The sequence below is a fragment of the Oncorhynchus keta genome, chromosome 19 (assembly GCF_023373465.1).
Source record: "Oncorhynchus keta strain PuntledgeMale-10-30-2019 chromosome 19, Oket_V2, whole genome shotgun sequence".
Classification (NCBI taxonomy): domain Eukaryota; kingdom Metazoa; phylum Chordata; class Actinopteri; order Salmoniformes; family Salmonidae; genus Oncorhynchus; species Oncorhynchus keta.
In genome coordinates this window covers 57,241,657-57,264,372 of record NC_068439.1, presented here as the reverse complement: position 1 = coordinate 57,264,372, position 22,716 = coordinate 57,241,657, and the positions used below count along the sequence as shown (strand labels likewise).

Below are 22,716 nucleotides of genomic sequence, written 5' to 3'. Positions count from 1 at the left end.
ACAAAATAATAATAAAATAGCACATTTTAAAAATGCATATATATAAAACCCCCTCTAGTGTAAATGACATAGCTCCGTTCAGATTATTTGTTTGATCATAAATGAGCATATAATAACCCACCAACAATAACAAGTATCTCTTGAACCGTTCAATCTAGACAGAAAATCAAATTTCACATGTCCTTGCTATCCTATCCATCGTTCTATCAATCAATCTGTCCATGTACCTACTTTTTACACTATAACCAGTCACTACCATTACTACTGAAGTTCCTACCAATACCATAAGGTATTTATGGTTGTGAAATAAGTTAAGACAAGCTAGCCAGCACTTTTCTAGTTTACTACATATTTCAAACATACTTTAAACAAAATGAGATTCTGCGTGTCTCACCTCAAGTGAGTCGTCCTGCAGTAACACAACCAGCTCCTTGTGAATGAAGTGGACATTGGGGCCCAACAGCTTGACAATCTGAGCGATCATAGGGAAGAAGAGGGGAGAAGAGAAATTGTGAAGTTATGTGTTGGCATACACAACCAGATTTTGAGGTCAAATCCATTTCTATTTCAGGGAATTAGACTAATCGATTCAGACTACATCAAATTGGAATTCAGGCTGTCAAACTCCATTGGGTTCTGTCAGTGTGATCTATCACATTTTGAATTGTTCTGAAATGTAGCACACAGAAATTACTTTTGGATGAGGATCTGGGACTTACATAATATTTGTAGCTAATATAACTCAAGAAACATGCTATCAAATTTGGTATATTTGTTCAGCCGCAAGGCATTGGGGGGTCTTTTTGTCCTTGCCATGGATTGGCTAAAAAAAAAACATTTTCACTGCATTGACCATCTTATAGTCAAATCATGCAGGTGAGCTGGTCCTACTCTTTTTGTCCATTTTCAGGTATTTTGTGTTGAAAAACTGAGAACATTGAGCGTAACACGTCAACCCTGTTACCCATTGATACAGTGGGGCAAAAAAGTATTTAGTGAGCCACCAATTGTGCAAGTTCTCCCACTTAAAAAGATGAGAGAGGCCTGTAATTTTCATCATAGATACACTTTAAACTATGACAGACAAAATGAGGAAAACAAATCCAGAAAATCACATTGTAGGAATTTTTATGAATTTATTTGCAAATTATGGTGGAAAATAAGTATTTGGTCAATAACAAAAGTTTCTCAATACTTTGTTATATACCCTTTGTTGGCAATGACAGAGGTCAAACGTTTTCTATAAGTCTTCACAAGATTTTCACACACTGTTGCTGGTATTTTGGCCCATTCCTCCATGCAGATCTCCTCTAGAGCAGTGATGTTTTGGGGCTGTTGCTGGGCAACACGGACTTTCAACTCCCTCCAAAGATTTTCTATGGGGTTGAGATCTGGAGACTGGCTAGGCCACTCCAGGACCTTGAAATGCTTCTTACGAAGCCACTCCTTCGTTGCCCGGGTGGTGTGTTTGGGATCATTGTCATGCTGAAAGACCCAGCCACGTTTAATCTTCAATGCCCTTGCTGATGGAAGGAGGTTTTCACTCAAAATCTCACGATACATGGCCCCATTCATTCTTTCCTTTACACGGATCAGTCATCCTGGTCCCTTTGCAGAAAAACAGCCCCAAAGCATGATGTTTTCACCCCCATGCTTCACAGTAGGTATGGTGTTCTTTGGATGCAACTCAGCATTCTTTGTCCTCCAAACACGACAAGTTGAGTTTTTACCAAAAGGTTCCATTTTGGTTTCATCTGACCATATAACATTCTCACAATCTTCTTCTGGATCATCCAAATGCTCTCTAGCAAACTTCAGACGGGCCTGGACATGTACTGGCTTAAGCAGGGGGACATGTCTGGCACTGCAGGATTTGAGTCCCTGGCGGCGTAGTGTGTTACTGATGGTAGGCTTTGTTACTTTGGTCCCAGCTCTCTGCAGGTCATTCACTAGGTCCCCCCGTGTGATTCTGGGATTTTTGCTCACCGTTCTTGTGATCATTTTGACCCCACGGGGTGAGATCTTGCGTGGAGCCCCAGATCGAGGGAGATTATCAGTGGTCTTGTATGTCTTCCATTTCCTAATAATTGCTCCCACAGTTGATTTATTCAAATCAAGCTGCTTAACAATTGCAGATTCGCAGACATGGCCGGGTGGTGCCAGAATAACAACCTATCCCTCAACGTAACCAAGACTAAGGAGATGGTTGTGGACTACAGGAAAAGGAGCACCGAGCACGCCCCCATTCTCATCGACGGGGCTGTAGTGGAGCAGGTTGAGAGCTTCAAGTTCCTTTGTGTCCACATCAACAACAAACTAGAATGGTCCAAACATACCAAGACAGTCGTGAAGAGGGCACGACAAAGCCTATTCCCTCTCAGGAAACTAAAAGGATTTTGCATGGGTCCTGAGATCCTCAAAAGGTTCTACAGCGGCAACAGCGAGAGCATCCTGAACAGTTGCATCACTGCCTGGTACGGCAATTGCTCGGCCTCCGACCGCAAGGCACTGCAGAGGGTAGTGCGTACGGCCCAGTACATCACTGGGGCAAAGCTGTCTGCAATCCAGGACCTCTACAACCAGGCGGTGCCAGAGGAAGGCCCTAAAAATTGTCAATGACCCAAGCCACCCCAGTCATAGACTGTTCTCTCTACTACTGCATGGCAAGCGGTACCGGAGTGCCAAGTCTAGGACAAAAAGGCTTCTCAACAGTTTTTACCCACAAGCCATAAGACTCCTGAACAGGTAACCAAATGGTTACCCGGACTATTTGCATTGTGTGCCTCTCCCAACCCCTCTTTTACACTGCTGCTACTCTCTGTTTATCTTATATGCATACTCACTTTAATTATACTTACATACTACCTCAATTGGCCCGACCAACCAGTGCTCCCGCACATTGGCTAACCGGTCTATCTGCATTGTGTCCCACCACCCGCCAACCCATCTTTTTATGCTACTGCTACTCTCTGTTCATAATATATGCATAGTCACTTTAACCATACCTACATGTACATACTACCTCAATAAGCCTGACTAACCGGTGTCGATATACCTGCCTGACTCTGATTTGGATAACGACTCTTTACACTCAGAGACTCGTACTATCCATCTCCTGTGTCTGCATCTGGGTCTTAGCCTGAGCCGTGATAATACGAACTGGCCGTTAGACTGGGGATGAAAACCAGAAGACAGGCTGGCCGACGACCCAATGAGGATGCAGAACACCTTCCAGAACCGAGATGAGAACTGAGGACAGCGATCGGAGACCATGACAACCGGAAGTCAATGGATCCGGAAGACGTGCTGCACCATGAGCTGGACCGTCTCCTTAGCTGAGGGCAATTTAGGAAGGGGGATAAAATGGCCGGCTTTGGAAAACCTATCCATCACCGTAAGGATGGTGGTGTTGCCCTCTGATACAGGGAGACCCAGCCCAAGGATATATGGGACCAGGTTCCGGTGAGGAACAGGGAGTGGTTGAAGGAGGCCAGCAGGAGCTTGCCGCGGAGTCTTGTTCTGGGCGCACACAGTGCAGGCGGTAATGAAAGCGGAGACGTCAGGAACCATGGTGGGCCACCAAAAATGTTGTTGGAGCGAGCCAATCAGGACCTGAAGACGAGTCTTCGTTGCCTCATCTCCACCAATCCCACCACCTGGAGCCAGGAATTTATGTGGATGGATTATGCCCGCAAAACCCTTTCCTGTTCTGCTACTGGTCTCTCACCTTTTGAGTGTTCCCTGGGATATCAGCCCCTGGTTTTCCCGGAGGAAGAGGTCAGCATACCTTCTGCCAAGATGTTTGTCCGTCTCTGTCGCCGTACCTGAAAGAGAGCCCAGGCCGCCTTTCTCAAGATCACCTCCAGGTATCGCTGACAGGCGGACCGCCACCAGAACCCTGCTCCCCGCTACTGTCTTGGGCAGAAGGTATGGCTTTCCAATCGGGATCTGCCCCTCCGGATGGAGTACCACAAACTTTCCCCCCTGTTCTATCGGCCCTTTCCCCATCTAAGGTCCTTAGCCCCTCTACTGTTCGCCTTCTGTTGCCCCGCACCCTCCGAATACATCCCACTTTCCATGTATCTAGAATTAAACCCCTATCTCACAGTCCTTTGTCTCCTGTTTCCAAACCCGTCTCACAGCCCTTTGTCTCCTGTTTGTTTGTTGCTAGTTTGTCTTGTCCCGTCAAGTCCTACCAGCGTGCTCCTGTGTTTCCCGAGCTCTAGTTTTTTCTTTTTCTAGTCTTCCCGGTTCTGACCTTTTCTGCCTGTCCTTACCCTGAACCTGCCTGCTGTCCTATACCTGCCTGACTCTTTTTTGGATTATAACTCTTTGCCTGCCTTGGCTTCCGATTGCCTGCCTGCTTTACTGAAATAAATTCTGAGACTCGTACTATTCGCCTCCTGTGTCTGCATCTGGATCTGAGCAGTGCTGTGTTTTTTTTGCAGTATTACTTCAGTGCTTTGTTGCATGTTTTGGAATATTTTATCCCGTATATTTGTATTCTTTTCACGGTCATTTAGGTAATTCCGGTGCATTCGGGAAAGTATTCAGACCGTTGAGATTTTACACATTTTGTTACATTACAGCCTTATTTAATACCCAATAATGACAAAGCAAAAACAGGTTTGCTAATTTAATTAAACTAAAATATTACATTTACCTAAGTATTCAGACCCTTTACTAAGTAATTTGTTGCGATTACAGCCGCGATTCTTCTTGGGTATGACGCTACAAGCTTTGCATACCTGTACTGGAGGAGTGTCTCCCATTCTTCTCTGTAGATACTCTCAAGCTCTGTCAAGTTGGATGGTAGCGTCACTTCACAGCTATTTTCAGGTCTCTTCAGAGATGTTCGGGCTCAAGTCCGGACTCTGGCTGGGCCACTCAAGGACATTCAGAAACCTGTCCCGAAGCCACTCCTGTGTTGTCTTGGCTGTGTACTTAGGGTCGTTGTCCTGTTGGAAAGGGGAACCTTCGTCACAGTCTGAGGTCCTGAGCACTCTGGAGCCTGTTTTCATCAAGGATCTCTCTGTACTTTAATCCGTTCATCTTTCCCTCGATCCTGACTAGTCTTCCAGTCTCTGGCTCTAAAATAACATCCACACAGCATGATGCTGCCACCACTGCTTCACCGTAGAGATAGTGCCAGGTTTCCTCCAGACGTGGCGCTTAGCATTCAGTCAAGGTGTTCAATCTGGGTGAGAGAATCTTGTTTCTTAAGGTCTGTGAGTCCTTTAGTTGCCTTTTGGCAAACTCCAAGCGCGCTGTCATTTGCCTTTTACTGAGGTGTGGCCATTGAGTAGCCAGATTGGTGGAGTGTTGCAGAGACGGTTGTCTTTCTTGAAGGTTCTCCACAGAATAACTCTAGAGCTCTGTCGGTTCTTGGTCCCCTGCCTGGCCAAGGCCTTTCTCCCCACGATTGTTCAGTTTGGCCGGGCGGCCAGCTGTGTTCTTGGGGACCTTCAATGGTGCAGAATTTTTTTTGGTACCCTTCCCCAGATCTGTGTCTCGACACAATCCTGTCTTGGAGCTCAACGGACAATTCCTTCAACCTCATGGCTTAGTTTTTGCTCTGAGATGCACTGTCAACCATGGGACCCTGAGCAGTTTCCTTCCCGTCCAGCAGCTCAGTTTAGAAGGTCAACTGTATCTTTGTGTCTTAACTTAACCATGCTTAAAGAGATATTCAATGTCTGATTTGTTATGGTTCCCAATCTACTAATCACTGCCCTTCTTAATTAGGGTTTTGATAAGCTACCTGGTCTTTGTAGTTGAAACGGTGCTTGAAATTCAATACTTGACTGAGGGACCTTACTGATGTTGTAAGTATGGGGGGCAGAGGAAGAGTTAGTCATTCAAAAATAATGTCAATCCCTATTATTTCACACAGAGTGAGTCCATGTAACTTACTGTGTGATTTGTTAAACCTAAAGAAAAGGGTTGGATACTTAATTGACATCTATATTTTAGTTATTAAATTGTTAGTAATTAGATTATTTTGTGTAGATCAATGACAAAAAAAAAATCACAATTCAATCTATTTCAATCCCACTTTGTAACAACAAATTCTGAAAAAAATCCAAGGGGGGACACTTATGATACCCACTGTACATTCAATAGCTCCTCTCTGTCCCTCTCTGTTGCACACAACACACTTCCATTCCCCCTGTCACAAGGGGAGTTTTTTTTACAAAACTAAGTAATGACACAAATCACATTGGCAGTCTATCAGAGTTATGGACATTCTTTATGTATTTTATTGACAGAACAGAATAAGCCAGTGTCCAAACAGCAGCCACCTTACCTCGTGGAAGCCCTCGGCCATTGTGCGTCGCACCGTGATCTCAGGGTCATGACACAGACTGGAGAAGGTGGGGTAAAGCTCCGTCAGGAAGTGGTTGGGGTCAGCGAATAACACCATGGCCTGAAGAAAAAGTGATGTCACAGGGAGTGATAACAAAATGAATCCCTATGCCCTATGCACTTGTGGAAATCTGAGATACATTTTTTGCCATAATCAAAATGGAATCTTCTACTCCCCAAGGCTAGTATAACCACATAATGCAAGCATCCTTTTATTTACTAAGATTCAGTAGAAACTTTGTAGAACATACACAATAATGCAATTGGCTGGAGTTAATATTTTGAATATAAAGTTCTTATCTACAAGTACTAGGAGCAGTAAGTCTTGTATAGTGTGTGTGAACAACACTCTTTTGAATTAAAACAATTCCATACTAAAATGGTGAATAGACACAAATGCAATTAACTTCGTGACAGTTTCCCTGATGCTTGCCTTCTCTTTTGAGACAGTTGGCAAGGTTCAACTCTGCAGACAGCTGGGTCGAGGTCATTGGCCACCAAACGGAAGGAAACGGGAAGGTATTTACACATTTTTACCCCCTTTTTCTCCCCAGTTTCGTGATTACGATCTTGTCTCATTGCTGCAACTCCCCAACAGACTCAGGAGAGGTGATGGTCGAGTCATGCGTCCTCCAAAACATGACCCGCCAAACCACGCTTCTTAACATCCGCTCGCTTAACCAATGTGTCGGAGGAAACACTGTTCAACTGACGACCGAACTCAGGCTGCAAGCACCCGGCCCACCACAATGAGTCGCTAGAGCGCGATTAGCCCCCGGTCACGACCAGTAATGACACTGCCTGGGATCGAAACCCAGACTGTAGTGATGCAGTGCCTTAGACCGCTGCGCCACTCGGGAGGCCTTCGTTTTCATATTCTGTTGCAAAACGTTTTGCTGCAGTGTGCCCGAATCACCACGACCTTGAACTGCCACCACAGTTAGTCCCAAATGATACATTATTGAGGGCTTGAGCGAAGCGGGCACACCTAGGCTGCATACCAATTGGCACCCTATGCCCTACATAGTGCACTACTTTTGACCAGAGCTATAGGCCCTGGTCAATAGAGTGCTATTTGTGATGCACAGACAACTAGCTGGACCAGGGGAGGAGAACCTCCCTGCCTGTGGGAACAAAAGAGCTGTGGACAAGGCCTCTCATCAGGCCTATTGTTACAGGCGTCTCCTCTACCCTCCTGACCCCATTACATGGGCTGTGCGTGTCTGTATGAGTGTATGATGATATGCGTGTGTGTGTGTAACTCTAAAGTCCCATGACCATGGGACAACAATTTTTACTTCCACGTGCTGACAGAATATGGCAGACACACTATATTCAGCAGGTCAGGAGGGGGATCCATGTGCTAAAAATACACACGTGCCTGACTCGTGAAAACACATGCAGGTATAGTGCATTCGGAAAATATTCAGACTTCAGACCCCTTGACTTTTTCCACATTTTGTTATGTTGCAGCCTTATTCTAAAATGGGTTAAATAAAAAATCCTCATTAATCTACACACCCCATAATGACAAAGCGAAACAGGTTTTTAGAAATTTTTGCTATGAGATTCGAAATTGAGCTCCACTGCATCCTGTTTCCATTGAACATCTTTCAGATGTTTCTACAACTTGATTGGAGTCCACCTGTGTTAAATTCAATTGATTGGACATGATTTGGAAAGGCATACACTTTTTCTTTATAAGGTCGCATAGTTGGCAGTGCATGTCAGAGCAAAAACCAAGCCATGAGGTCGAAGGAATTGTCTGTAGAGCTTCATAGTTGGCAGTGCATGTCAGAGCAAAAACCAAGCCATGAGGTCGAAGGAATTGCCTGTAGAGCTTCATAGTTGGCAGTGCATGTCAGAGCAAAAACCAACCAACCAGCTTCGAGACAGGATTGTGTCGAGACACAGCTCTGGGGAAGGGTACCAAAACATTTCTGCACCATTGAAGGTCCCTAAGAACAAAGTGGCCTCCATCATTCTTACAATGGAAGTTTGGAACCGCCCAGCCAAACTGAGCAATCGGGGGAGAAGGGCCTTGGTCAGGGAGGTGTCCAATAACCTGATGGTCACTCTGTCAGAGCTACAGAGTTCCCCTGTGGAGGTGAGAGAAACTTCCAGAAAGACAACCATCTCTGCAGCACTCTACCAATCAGGCCTTTATGGTAGAGTGGCCAAACAGAAGCCTCTCCTTAGTAAAAGGCACATGTCTCCCAGTCCCTGCAGCTTGGAGTTTGCCAAAAGGCACCTAAAGACTCTCAGACCATGACAAACAAGATTCTCTGGTCTGAGGAAACCAAGATTGCCAAGCATCATGTCTGGAGGAAACCTGGCACCATCCCTACAGTGAAGCATGGTGGTGGCAGGATCCTGCTGTGGGGATGTTTTTCAGCGGCAGGGACTGGGAGACTAGTCAGGATCAAGGGAAAGATGACCGGAGCAAAGTTTTTTAAAATTGATTTAACTAGGCAAGTCAGTTAAGAACAAATTCTTATTTTCAATGACGGCCTAGGAACAGTGGGTTAACTGCCTGTTCAGGGGCAGAACGTACCATGTCAGCTCAGGGATTCGAACTTGCTACCTTTCGGTTACTAGTCCAACGCTCTAACCACTAGGCTAGAGATCCTTGATGAAAACCTGCTCCAGAGTGCTCAGCACCTCAGACTGGGGCGAAGGTTCACCTTCCAACAGGCCAATGATCCTAAGCACACAGCCAAGACAATGCAGGAGTGGCTTTGGAATGTCTGAATACTTAAGTAAATGTGATATTTCAGTTTTTATTTTTTTCATACATTTGCAAAAATGTTAACCTGTTTTTGCTTCGTAATTATGGGGTATTGTGTGTAGATTGATGGGGGAAAAAGATTGAATCCATTTTAGAATAAGGCTGTAACGTAACAAAATGAGGAAAAAGTTGTGGGTTCTGAATACTTTCCGAATGCACTGTATACAGTACTGTACACTAGGGCTGTGACGATACCAGTTTCGCTATATTTTTTTCATGGCAAAAATGAAAACACGAAGCGGACCAAACTCTTTGGTCCTTTAAAAACCTGCTGTTTGTAAAATGTTGTGTGCTTTAACTTGGAAAATAAATACATTTGACTCTGGATGACAACATAATGATGTTTGTTTCCAACATTAGGGCTGTTTTTCTAAAGAAGTTAATTATGCTTCATGTTTTCTTTCCTTGCCACGATACAAACGAGTATTGCGATACTGTTTTGTTTTCCGACCCTACTATACACTCTTTAAAGTCCACAACACATGCACGCCACGTGCATGTGCGTGCACACACACACACTATTGGCAAGACTATTTCAGCTCTACAATAGTGTATGGTGAGTTAAATAACTGGCTTTAAGGCACACTATTCCCCTCTATAGACTCAAAAAGTTCAAGCTTTATAAAGCTTTTCAACCTTGTAAGGTGTTTGCAACATGTAGCCGCACCACTTAAGACATTTTTATAAAAAACTAAGCCACCAATATGGCAACAATCACCAAGAGTTGACCAGAAGCATTTTCAAACAGAGGCAGAAAGACAGATGGTACAGTTACAGACTTGATTCCTTCAAACCCGCTGCTAGACTTCAGAGACTGTTCCAAGAGTGGGAGGGAGGGTTGGTAGGAAACTTGTGTGTGTGTTTGCATGCGTATATGTGTGTGTGTGTGTTGGTCAGCAGTCACTCACGGGGAAGTTGTAGGCGCAATTGCGTCGCACCAGGGCGTACTTGCTCTCCAGCTCCAGCGGATAGACCTGGTTGTCCGAGTGTCCGTTTTCATGCTGCAGGCCCAGTACACACAGCTTCTTATAGAACTCCAGGAACCACAGGTGCTGCTCCTCTGTGAAAGACGCTGCAGGAGAGAAGAATTAGGACCATATAGGAACAACTCTAGCAGACAAGAATCAGAATCACACAAAGGGACCTGTGTGTGTTTATGTAGCCTGACCTCACGGTCATGGGTCTCCCGGTTGCGGTCGACTGCGACACAGCCTGGGATCAAACCCGGGTCTGTAGTGAAGCCTCTAGCACTGCGATGAAGTGCCTTAGACAGCTGCATCACTACTATTTATATTGTTGACAACTTTTACTTTTACTTCACTACATTCAGAAAGAAAATAATGTACTTTTTACTCCATACATTTTCCATGACACCCAATAGGACTTATTACATTTTGAATGCTTAGCAAGACAGGAAAATGATTCAATTCACACACTTAAGAGAACATTCCTGGTCATTCCTACTGCCTCTTATCTGGCGGACTCACTGAACACAAATTCTTCATTTGTAAATGATGTCTGAGTATTGGACTGTGCCCCAAGGTATCCATAAACAAAAAATGAAAAATACAATTGTGCTGTCTGGTTTGATTAATATAAAGAATTTTAAATTATTTATACTTGTACTTTGACTTTTGATACTTAAGAATGTTTAAAACCAAATACGTTATACTTTTACTCAAGTAGTATTTTACTGGGTGACTTTCACTTTAACTTGAGTAATTTTCTATTAAGGTATCTTTACTTTTAATCAAGTAAAACGGACTTGATGGAAAGGTTGCGGCCTATGACGGTGCCAGGTTGAAAGTCACTGAGCTCTTCAGTAAAGCCATTCTACTGTCAATGTTTGTCTATAGAGATTGCATGGCTGTGTGCTTGATTTTACACACCTGTCAGCAACGGGTGTGGCTGAAATAGCTGAATCCACAAATTTGAAGGGGTGTCCATATACTTTTGTATTACCCATTTGCCAAATTTAGTACAAAAAGGACTGTATTTAATTTTTAAAAGTATTGTATTTATGTCTACATTCAAGTGGTTCAAAATTCAAAAGGCACTCGCACATCTGAGCTATCTTTTTTCTCTGTGCATGGTAACAGTTGAATAACATGAGAAAAAAGAAGAAGCCTGCACACTGCTCTTGATAGGTTCACTGCTCTTTAAAAAGATTTATCGGCCTCAAGGCCTTGGTCAGAGCTTTGTGATTATTATTTTTATTTTTTTATGTAGACATAGCTCCACCCACATCCATTCCAAATCAAATCAAACTTTATTGGTCACATACACATGGTTAGCAGATGTTAATGCGAGTGTAGCAAAATTCTTGTGCTTCTAGTTTGCAGTAATATCTAACAAGTAAACTAACAATTTCACAACAACTACCGCATACACACAAGTGTAAAGGAATGAATAAGAATATGTACATACACATATATGGATGAGCGATGGCCGTGCGGTATAGGCAAGATGCAGTAGATGGTATAGAGTACAGTATATACAGTTGAAGTCGGAAATTTACATACACTTAGGTTGGAGTCATTAAAACTTGTTTTTCAACCACTCCACAAATTTCTTGTTAACAAACTAAAGTTTTGGCAAGTTGGTTAGGACATCTACTTTGGGCATGACACAAGTAATTTTTCCAACAATTGTTTACAGACAGATTATTTAACTTATATTGCTGTATCACAACTCCAGTGGGTCAGAAGTTTACATACACTAAGTTGACTATGTCTTTAAACAGCTTGGAAAATTCCAGAGAATGATGTCATGGCTTTAGAAGTTTCTGATAGGCTAATTTACATAATTTGAGTCAATTGGAGGTGTACCTGTGGATGTATTTCAAGGCCTACCTTCAAACTCAGTGCCTCTATGCTTGACATCATGGGAAAATCAAAAGAAATCAGCAAAGACAAGTCTGGTTCATCCTTGGGAGCAATTTCCAAACGCCTGAAGGTACCATGTTCATCTGTACAAACAATAGCACGCAAGTATAAACACCATGGGACCATGCAGTTGTCATACCGTTCAGGAAGGAGATGCGATCTGTCTCCTAGAGATGAATGTACTTTGGTGCGATAAGTGCAAATCAATCCCAGAACAACAGCAAAGGACCTTGTGAAGATGCTGGAGGAAACAGGTACAAAATAATCTATATCCACAGTAAAACAAGTCATATATCGACATGACCTGAAAGGCCGCTCAGCAAGAAAGAAGCCACTGCTCCAAAACCGCCATAAAAAAGCCAGACTACGGCTTGCAACTGCACATGGGGACAAAGATCGTACTTTTTGTAGAAATGTCCTCTGGTCTGATGAAACAAAAATGGAACTGTTTGGCCATAATAACCATCATTATGTTTGGAGGAAAAAGGGGGCTGCTTGCAATCCGAAGAACACCATCCCAACAATGAAGCACGGAGGTGGCAGCATCATGTTCAAGATTTCAGTCAGGAAGTTAAAGCTTGGTCATAAATGGGTCTTCCAAATGGACAATGACCCCAAGCATACTTCCAAAGTTGTGGCAAAATGGCTTAAGGACAACAAAGTCAAGGTATTGGAGTGGCCATTACAAAGCCCTGACCTCAATAACATAGAAAAATGGATGGCAGAATTGAAAACGCGTGTGCGAGCAAGGAGGCCTACAAACCTGACTCACTTACACCAGCTCTGTCAAGAGGAATGGGCCAAAATTCACCCAACTTATTATGGAAAGCTTGTGGAAGGCCTCCCAAAACTTCAACTGTACATATGAGATGAGTAATGTAGGGTATGTAAACATTATATAACGTGGCATTGTTTAAAGTGACTAGTGATACACTTGTTACATCCAATTTTGAATTGCTAAAGTGGCTAGCGATTGAGTCAGTATGTTGGCAGCAGCCACTCAATGTTAGTGATGACTGTTTAACAGTCTGATGGCCTTGAGAGAAGCTTTTTTTCAGCCTCTCGTTCCCAGCTTTGATGCACCTGTACTGACCACGCCTTCTGGATGAGAGCGGGGTAAACAGGCAGTGGCTCGGGGGTTGTTGTCCTTGATGATCTTTTTGGCCTTCCTGTGACATCGGGTGGTGTTGGGGGGCAGGTAGTTTGCCCCTGGTGATGCGTTGTGCAGACATCACTACCCTCTGGAGAGACTTACAGTTCTGGGCGGAGCAGTTGCCGTACCAGGCGTTGATACAGCCTGACAGGATGCTCTCGATTGTGCACCTGTAAAAGTGTGTCAGTGTTTTCGGTGACAAGCCAAATTTCTTCAGCCTCCTGAAGTTGAAGAGGCACTGTTGCAGAACTTAAAACTATGCCGAGGAACTTACAACTTTCCACCTTCTCCACTACTGTCCCGTCGATGTGGACAGGGGGGGTGCTCCCTCTGCTATTTCCTGAAGTCCACGATCTTCTCCGAGTTATGTTGAGGATGAGTGTGAGGTTATTTTCCTGACACCACACTCCGAGGGCCCTCACCTCCTTTCTGTAGGCCGTCTCGTCGTTGTTGGTAATCAAGCCGACCACCGTAGTGTCGTCTGCAAACTTGATGATTGAGTTGTAGGCGTGCATAGCCACGGAGTCAAGGGTGAACAGGGAGTACAGGAGAGGGCTGAGAACGCACCCTTGTGGGGCCCGAGTGTTGAGGATCAGCAAGGCGGAGATGTTGTTTCCTACCCTCACCACCGGGAGGCGGCTCATCAGAAAGTCCAGGACCCAGTTGCACAGGGCGGGGTCGAGACCCAGGGTCACAAGCTTAATGACGAATTTGGAGAGTACTATGGTGTTAAATGCTGAGCTGTAATCGATGAACAGCTTTCTTACATAGGTATTCCTCTTGTCCAGATGGGTTAGGGCAGTGTGCAGTGTGATTGCGATTGGACCTATTGGGGTGGTAAGCAAATTGGAGTGGGTCTAGGGTGTCGGGTAGGGTGGAGGTGAGATGATCCTTGACTAGTCTCTCAAAGCACTTCAAGATGACAGAAGTGAGTGTTAGCTCAGTTACCTTAGCTTTCTTGGGAACAGGAACAATGGTGGCCATCTTGAAGTATGTGGGAACAGAAGACTGGAATAGGGATTGATTGAATATGTCCGTAAACACTCCAGCCAGCTGGTCTGTTCATGCTCTGAGGATGCGGCTAGGGATGCCGAGTAAATGTTTTACTCACGTTGGCCGCAGTGAAGGAGAGACTGCAGGTTTTGGCAGCGGGCTGTGTCAGTGGAGCTGTATTGTCCTCAAAGCGAACAAAGAAGTTGTTTAATTTGTCTGGGAGCAAGACGTCGGTGTCCGCGACGGGGCTGGTTTTCTTTTTGTAATCCGTGATTGACTGTAGACCCTGCCACATACAGTGGGGAGAACAAGTATTTGATACACTGCCGATTTTGCAGGTTTCCCTACTTACAAAGCATGTAGAGGTCTGTCATTTTTATCATAGGTACACTTCAACTGTGAGAGACAGAATCTAAAACAAAAATCCAGAAAATCACATTGTATGATTTTGAAGTAATTCATTTGCATTTTATTGTATGACATAAGTATTTGATACATCAGAAAAGCAGAACTTCATATTTGGTACAGAACCTTTGTTTGCAATTACAGAGATCATGCGTTTCCTGTAGTTCTTGACCAGGTTTGCACACACTGCAGCAGGGATTTTGGCCCACTCCTCCATATAGACCTTCTCCAGATCCTTCAGGTTTCGGGGCTGTCGTTGGGCAATACAGACTTTCAGCTCCCTCCAAAGATGTTCTATTGGGTTCAGGTCTGGACACTGGCTAGGCCACCCCAGGGCCTTGAGATGCTTCTTACGGAGCGACTCCTTAGTTGCCCTGGCTGTGTGTTTCGGGTCATTATCATGCTGGAAGACCCAGCCACGACCCATCTTCAATGCTCTTACTGAGGGAAGGAGGTTGTTGGCCAAGATCTCGCGATACATGGCCCCAATCCATCCTCCTATCAATACGGTGCAGTCGTCCTGTCCCCTATGCAGAAAAGCATCCTCAAAGAATTATGTTTCCACCTCCATGCTTCACGCTTGGGATGGTGTTCTTGTGGTTGTACTCCTCCTTCTTCTTCCTCCAAACACGGCGAGTGGTGTTTAGATCAAAAGCTTTTTGTCTCATTAGACCACATGAACTTCTTCCATTCTTCCCCTGGATCATCCAGATGGTCATGGGCAAACTTCAGACAGGCCTGGACATGCGCTGGCTTGAGCAGGGGGACCTTGCGTGCGCTGCAGGATTTTAATCCATGACGGCGTAGTGTGTTACTAATGGTTTTCTTTGAGACTGTGGTCCCAGCTCTCTTCAGGTCAATGACCAGGTCCTGCCGTGTAGTTCTGGGCTGATCCCTCACCTTCCTCATGATCATTGATGCCCCACGAGGTGAGATCTTGCATGGAGCCCCAGACCGAGGGTGATTGACTGTTATCTTGAACTTCTTCCATTTTCTAATAATTGCGTTGTTGCCTTTTCACTAAGCTGCTTGCCTATTGTTCTGTAGTCCATCCCAGCCTTGTGCAGGTCTACATTTTATCCCTGATGTCCTTACACAGCTCTCTCTTCTTGGCCATTGTGGGGAGGTTGGAGTCTGTTAGTTTGAGTGTGTGGAAAGGTGTCTTTTATACAGGTAACGAGTTCAAACAGGTGCAGTTAATACAGGTCTGTGAGAGCCGGAAATCTTATTTATTTTTTTTTTTAATTTTACCCCTCTTTCTCCCCAATTTCGTGGTATCCAATTGTTGTAGTAGCTACTATCTTGTCTCATTGCTACAACTCCCGTACGGGCTCGGGAGAGACGAAGGTTGAAAGTCATGCGTCCTCCGATACACAACCCAGCCAGCCGTACTGCTTCTTAACACAGCACGCATCCAACCCGGAAGCCAGCCACACCAATGTGTCGGAGGCTACACCGTGCACCTGGCAACCTTGGTTAGCGCGCACTGCGCCCGGCCCGCCTCAGGAGTCGCTGGTGCGTGATGAGACAAGGACATCCCTACCAAGCCCTCCCTAACCCAGACGACGCTAGGCCAATTGTGCGTAGCCCCACGGACCTCCCGGTTGCGGCCGGTTACGACAGAGCCTGGGCGCGAACCCAGGGACTCTGATGGCACAGCTGGCGCTGCAGTACAGCGCCCTTAACCACTGCGCCACGCGGGAGGCGAGAGCCGGAATTCTTACTGGTTGGTAGGTGATCAAATACTTATGTCATGCAATAAAACGCAAATTAATTACTTAAAAATCATACAATGTGATTTTCTGGATTTTTGCTTTAGATTCCGTCACAGTTGTACCTATGATAAAAATGATAGACCTCTACATGCTTAGTAAGTAGGAAACACTGCTGATTTTGCAGGTTATCAAATACTGTATGTCTCGTGTCTGAGCCATTGAATTGCGACTCTACTTTGACCCTATGATCGCCTTGCAGAGGGAATATCTACACTGTTTGTATTCGGTCATGTTTCCGATCGCCTTGCCATGATTAAAAGCAGTGGTTTGAGCTTTCAGTTATGCGTGAATGCTGCCATCAATCCACGGTTTCCGGTTGAGGAAGGTTTTAATAGTCACCGTGGGTACAACATCACCGATACACTTGCTAATAAAGTCGCTCACCGGATCAGCGTATTCTTCAATGTTGTTGTCTGAGGCCATCCGGGACATATCCCAGTCCACGTGATCGAAGCAATCTTGAAGTGTGGAATCAGATTGGTCGGACCAGTATTGAACAGACCTGAGAATGGGCGTTTCCTGTTTTAGTTTCTGTCTATAGGCTGGGAGCAACAAAATGGAGTCGTGGTCAGATTTGCCGAAAGTAGGGCGAGGGAGGGCTTTGTATGTGTGCGGAAGTTAGAGAAGCAATGATCCAGAATGCTGCCAGCCCGGGTCGCGCATTCGATATGCTGATCAAATTTAGGGAGCCTCGTTTTCAAATTAGCTTTGTTAAAAACCCCAGCTAAAATACATGCAGCCTCAGGATATATGGTTTCCAGTTTACGTAGAGTCCAATGAAGTTCTTTCAGGGCCGTCGAGGTGTCTCTGGGGGGGATATACACGGCTGTGATTATAATCGAAGAGAATTCTCTTGGTAGATAATGCGGTCGGCATTTGATTGTCAGGAATTCTAGGTCAGGTGAACAAAAGGACTTGAGTTTCTGTATGTTGTTATGATCACACCACGACTCGTTAATCATAAGGCATACACGCCCGCCCCTCTTCTTACCAGAGCGATGTTTGTTTCTGTTGGCGCGATGCATGAAGAAACCGGGTGGCTGTACCGACTCTGATAACATACCCTAAGTGAGCCATGTTTCCGTGAAACAGAGAATGTTACAATCTCTGATGTCTCTCTGGAAGGCAACCTTTGCTCAAATTTCATCTACCTTGTTGTCAAGAGAATGAACATTGGCGAGTAGTATACTCGGGAGCAGTGAGCGACGTGCCTGTCTACGGAGCATGACCAGAAGGCCGCTCCGTCTGCCCCTTCTGCAGTGCCGTTGTTTAGGGTCGCCTACTGGGATCCGATCCATTGTCCTGGGTGGTGGTCCAAACAGAGGATCCGCTTTGGGAAAGTCATATTCCTGGTCGTAATGTTGGTAAGTTGACATTGCTCTTATATCCAATAGTTCTTCCCGGCTGTATGTAATAAGACTTCAGATTTCCTGGGGTAACAATGTAAGAAATAATACATAAAAAAAAAAAAAATGCATAGTTTCCTAAGAACGCGAAGTGAGGCGACCATCTCTGTCGGCAACATCATACGTAGCGTCCATGCATCGAATGGGGTTGGAGTTGAGGGAAAAGAAAAGTGTTACCAAATATAACAATGTGCATTTCATAAATATTCAAAAAAAGTGTGTACATAAAACGTAATGAACACGTCTGTAAAACCACATTGATGACATCGACCCATTCAAGTGGTAAAAGTTCATTGTGACATGAATATGGAGAAAAGATACCCTACTAGGGTGTGGTGCCTGGCCTTAAGAGGTCTGAAACCCACCTGAGAGTCCGTGACAGAGCTTGCCATACTGAAATGACAGCGAAGCCAGCACCGCCTCATCAGCTTTAAAGCACTTTTCACAGAACGTCTTCACCAGCGGAAAGATAACACGCGTCCTGTCGTCTAAAAAGTGAGGGGGAGAGAAGAGAGAAAGACAGTTTGACATGACGGGGCTGCCTCCCAATGCAACGGGCATCTGGAAGAGGGAGGACAATCGGAATTGTCAGCCCTCGTACACACAGTGGCCGCATTCCATTCCAAAACAAAGCAATTATTTTCAACTCAATATGACGTTATCACTCATCATGCGGCCATGGAGTGTTTTCTCTGCCCTGTCAACTTGCCTGGGCAGATCTGAAAGGATCTAGAAAGATGAACATAATAGGTCCGGGACTCCACGTAGCGAATTGAATGGTTAGGTGGAACCGAATCTGATTGATTATACACTAATCAGTCCATTTTGGATCTGCAATGGTGAGTCGTCTAGTATTAAGGGGAAGGTAGCAAGTTTTCAAAATGGAATACGGCCCATGTCCTTGATGCCCCGACATGCGTGCAAAAGCCTTGTGAAGAGATAGAAGACTGACAGCTTAGTTGGAGCCAGTTTGCCAACTACTGTAACGAGTATAGTATTTGCATATCAAAGAAACTCTGCGGGTGCAGGGGTGTCTTGGAAGAGTGTCGCTAAGCCAGACAAGTAAGTGTTTCGCACAGACAATGTAGAGACAAGGTTGTGAAGTGCATTGGTTTTAATGAGCCAGGTTCATGTCTGTAGTAGACTCTGGTTCTTGGGAATCCCAAGGGTTGCATATTGTTTTTGCAGAGCACAAGCACACCATATACAGCTAATCAAGGGTTTGAGTATTAGTTGAGTAGTGAAATCAGATGTGCTTGTGCAGAGCTAGAACAAAAAATATGCAACCCTAAGATAGATGTTAGGTAAAAAAAAAAATTTGATCAATAGGAATATCAAAACCATTGAATAGGATCATTATAACCATATTTTCTGTAAGTGCTTTTATAAAGCTTTTCCAGTCAAAATACTGCTTTGGCTTAAAGACTTTTCCGGAACAATATGAACGTGTGGGCGTCTGTCCTCTCTTGGAACATCAATGAGTAGAAAATTGCCAGCGAACAAGAGCCGCCAGATCGGGAGTAGTGTGGGCTGCTTGCGAGGCACGCTATATAGTAAGAAGACAGAAGTGTAAGTTGAATGTGAGAGCAACATGGCCACAGAGATGGCTATGTAGGCTGTACGAGGGTGTAGCACGGCCTGCCACGCAGACAGAAGTATGTGGGCTGAATGACGTTACCGTACCAGCAGTGGAAAAGCCATGTAGGCCGGCTGTGTGAGGGTGCAGGGTAATCACATAGTTTGTATGAGGTGGTGAGATTGTAGAAGGTTTTTTGTGTGAGAGGTGAGAATGATTGAGGTGATAAGGTTGTAAGAGTTTTATATGAGGCGATGAGGGTGCATGACATAGGTGATGTCGTGTCATTGTATGAGGTTTCTCACCACTGTCGAACATTTCCAGCAGGTTAATGATGGTGTCGAAGGCGGCCAGGCGCACCGTGCTCCCCTCGTCCCGGGCCAACTCTACGAGCTCAGGCAGCACCGCCGCCTTGGTGTGGTCCAGTCTGAGACACCAGAGGAGAAAGAGGAGACACAATTATATAACAAACACACATTCCCATTAAAGGGATCGTTTGAGTTTCCCCAAAATCAAAGTTCAATCATTTCATTCCTCAGAATGCATGGAAAATGGACTTGTGTGGCAAGAAAACAAATTGTGATATGAGTAAGATGGCAAAAGAGTTCTGTTCACCAACCTCCCTTTGTTTGACCAAACTTTAGGCAAACTTCCGCTTCTACAAGCTAGAAACTTGAACGTGGCTTCTAAAATAACATTATCAAAAATAGACAACCGACTGCTCAGAAACAACCAGGAAGTCACAGCCGGTGATTGTCAAGCAAATAACTGTCGGTCTCACAGTAATTGACCGCTAATTAACATAAACACATTTTGCATCTCCTGGCTTCCACACATAGCCTCAGTCTAATAAATCCATGTAATATAGCCTACACCTTCCCAATAAATCCATAATTTATTTTAGACAGTTCTAAAGAAGCATATTTCAGAAGAACAGAATAGCATATGCTGAGTTGTCCTTATGTTAGGCCCTGATCTGGCTATGCCAAATGGCTATGGGCTACACTAGTTCATTTAGCAGACAAGGTTTGCTTATAAATCCATGCCATTATTTTATAGTATGAAGAATACAATTGAACAAAGCTGAATAAAATATAAATATTTATGTGTTGAGCGGTTAACAAAGAAATAGGTATTCCTATATGCTTAATTTAGAGTTAATAACGTAACTTTAGTTGTTCTACGAACAATACATTGTAAGGCTGCATGATGAGACTAATGAAGATTTGAAAAAAGTTTCTATAAAAGGCATGAGCTTTGCTACATTTTTTTGTGCAGGCGGTACACACTCTGTACACACTCACACAGCTCTCCATCACGTGATCGGGTCTTCCTCACAGAATACAAGTTAAGACAGACACATCCAAGGTGAATATTGAAGATATTGGAAGAACTGTCCACATTCACTTTTCGTCAGCCAACAAGATGAGTAGGTCTAACAAACAGGAAAAGTACTAGTCTATGTCAATCTACTATGCACCTATTAGATTATGTGAGACAAATAAATATTCCAAACAGTTGTGGGATGCGATAGATCCCAAATTAATAAAAAAAAATAGCATCATAAAAAATGTTTTATGCAACAGTCAATGAACAGGCAGAGTTCCTCTGTCCAGTGTCTGTGTTCTTTTGCCCATCTTAATATTGTCTTTTTATTGGCCAGTCTGAGATTTGACTTTTTCTTTGCAACTCTGCCCAAAAGGCCAGCATCCCGGGGTCGCCTCTTCACTGTTGATGTTGAGACTGGTGTTTTGTGGGTAATATTTAATGAAGCTGCCAGTTGAGGACTTATGAGGCATCTGTTTCTCAAACTAGACACTCTAATGTACTTGTCCTTGCTCAGTTGTGCACCGGGGCCTCCCACTCCTCTTTCTAATCTAGTTAAGAGTCAGTTTGCACAGTTCTGTGAAGGGAGTAGTACACACTGTTGTACGAGATCTTCAGTTTCTTGCCAATTTCTCGCATGGACTAGCCTTCATTTTTCAGAACAAGAATAGACGGACAAGTTTCAGAAGAAAGTTATTTGTTCCTGGCCATTTTGAGCCTGTAGTCGAACCCATAAATGCTGATGCTCCAGATACTCAACTAGTCTAAAGAAGGCTAGTTTTATTGCTTCTTTAATCAGAACAAATGTTTTCAGCTGTGCTAACATAATTGCAAAAGGGTTTTCTAATGATCAATTAGCCTTTTAAAATGATAAACTTGGATTAGCTAACACAACGTGCCATTGGAACACATGAGTGATGGTTGGTTATAATGGGCCTCTGTATGCCTATATAGATATTCCATTAAAAACCAGCCGTTTCCAGCTACAATGGTCATTTACAACATTAACAATGTCTAACACTGTATTTCTAATCAATGTGATGTTATTTTAATGGACATAATTAGCTTTTCTTTCTAAAACAAGGATATTTCTAAGTGACCCCAAACTTTTGAACGGTAGTGTATATAGGGCAGCAGCCTCTAATGTGCTAGTGATGGCTATTTAACAGTCTCATGGCCTTGAGATAGAAGCTGTTTTTCAGCCTCTCGGTCCCAGCTTTGATGCACCTGTACTGACCACGCCTTCTGGATGATAACGGGGTGAACAGACAGTGGCTCGGGTGGTCGTTGTCTTTGATAATCTTTTTGGTCTTCCTGTGACATCGGGTGCTGTAAGTGTCCTGGAGGGCAGGTAGTTGCCATTGATGATACGTTGGGCACACCGCACCACCCTCTGGAGAGCCCAGTTGCAGGTGGTGCAGTTGCCGTACCAGGCGGTGATACAACCTGACAGGACGCTCTCAATTGTGCATCTGTAAAAGTTTGAGTGTTTTAGGAGACACACCAAATTACATTTACATTTACATTTAAGTCATTTAGCAGACGCTCTTATCCAGAGCGACTTACAAATTGGTGCATTCACCTTATGACATCCAGTGGAACAGCCACTTTACAATAGTGCATCTAAATCTTTTAGGGGGTGAGAAGGATTACTTATCCTATCCTAGGTATTCCTTAAAGAGGTGGGGTTTCAGGTGTCTCCGGAAGGTGGTGATTGACTCCGCTGTCCTGGCGTCGTGAGGGAGTTTGTTCCACCATTGGGGGGCCAGAGCAGCGAACAGTTTTGACTGGGCTGAGCGGGAACTGTACTTCCTCAGTGGTAGGGAGGCGAGCAGGCCAGAAGTGGATGAACGCAGTGCCCTTGTTTGGGTGTAGGGCCTGATCAGAGCCTGGAGGTACTGAGGTGCCGTTCCCCTCACAGCTCCGTAGGCAAGCACCATGGTCTTGTAGCGGATGCGAGCTTCAACTGGAAGCCAGTGGAGAGAGCGGGATGACGTGAGAGAACTTGGGAAGGTTGAACACCAGACGGGCTGCGGCGTTCTG

The 22,716-nt window shown here is 44.5% G+C and overlaps 1 protein-coding gene across 5 annotated transcripts in view; it reads right to left on the bottom strand.

Moving 5' to 3' along the window:
* Positions 1 to 22,716, bottom strand: part of ppp4r4 (protein phosphatase 4, regulatory subunit 4) — a 124,936-nt gene that overhangs the window by 25,698 nt on the left and 76,522 nt on the right. For all 5 annotated transcript variants that reach the window (XM_052470848.1, XM_035793976.2, XM_035793977.2 and 2 more), the window contains 5 exons: positions 19,653 to 19,774; positions 18,137 to 18,259; positions 10,063 to 10,226; positions 6,308 to 6,427; positions 395 to 472 (listed from right to left, as the gene is read on the bottom strand). In XM_052470848.1, coding sequence (XP_052326808.1) covers positions 395 to 472; positions 6,308 to 6,427; positions 10,063 to 10,226; positions 18,137 to 18,259; positions 19,653 to 19,774 — 607 coding nt within the window. The remainder of the gene's footprint in view (positions 1 to 394; positions 473 to 6,307; positions 6,428 to 10,062; positions 10,227 to 18,136; positions 18,260 to 19,652; positions 19,775 to 22,716) is intronic.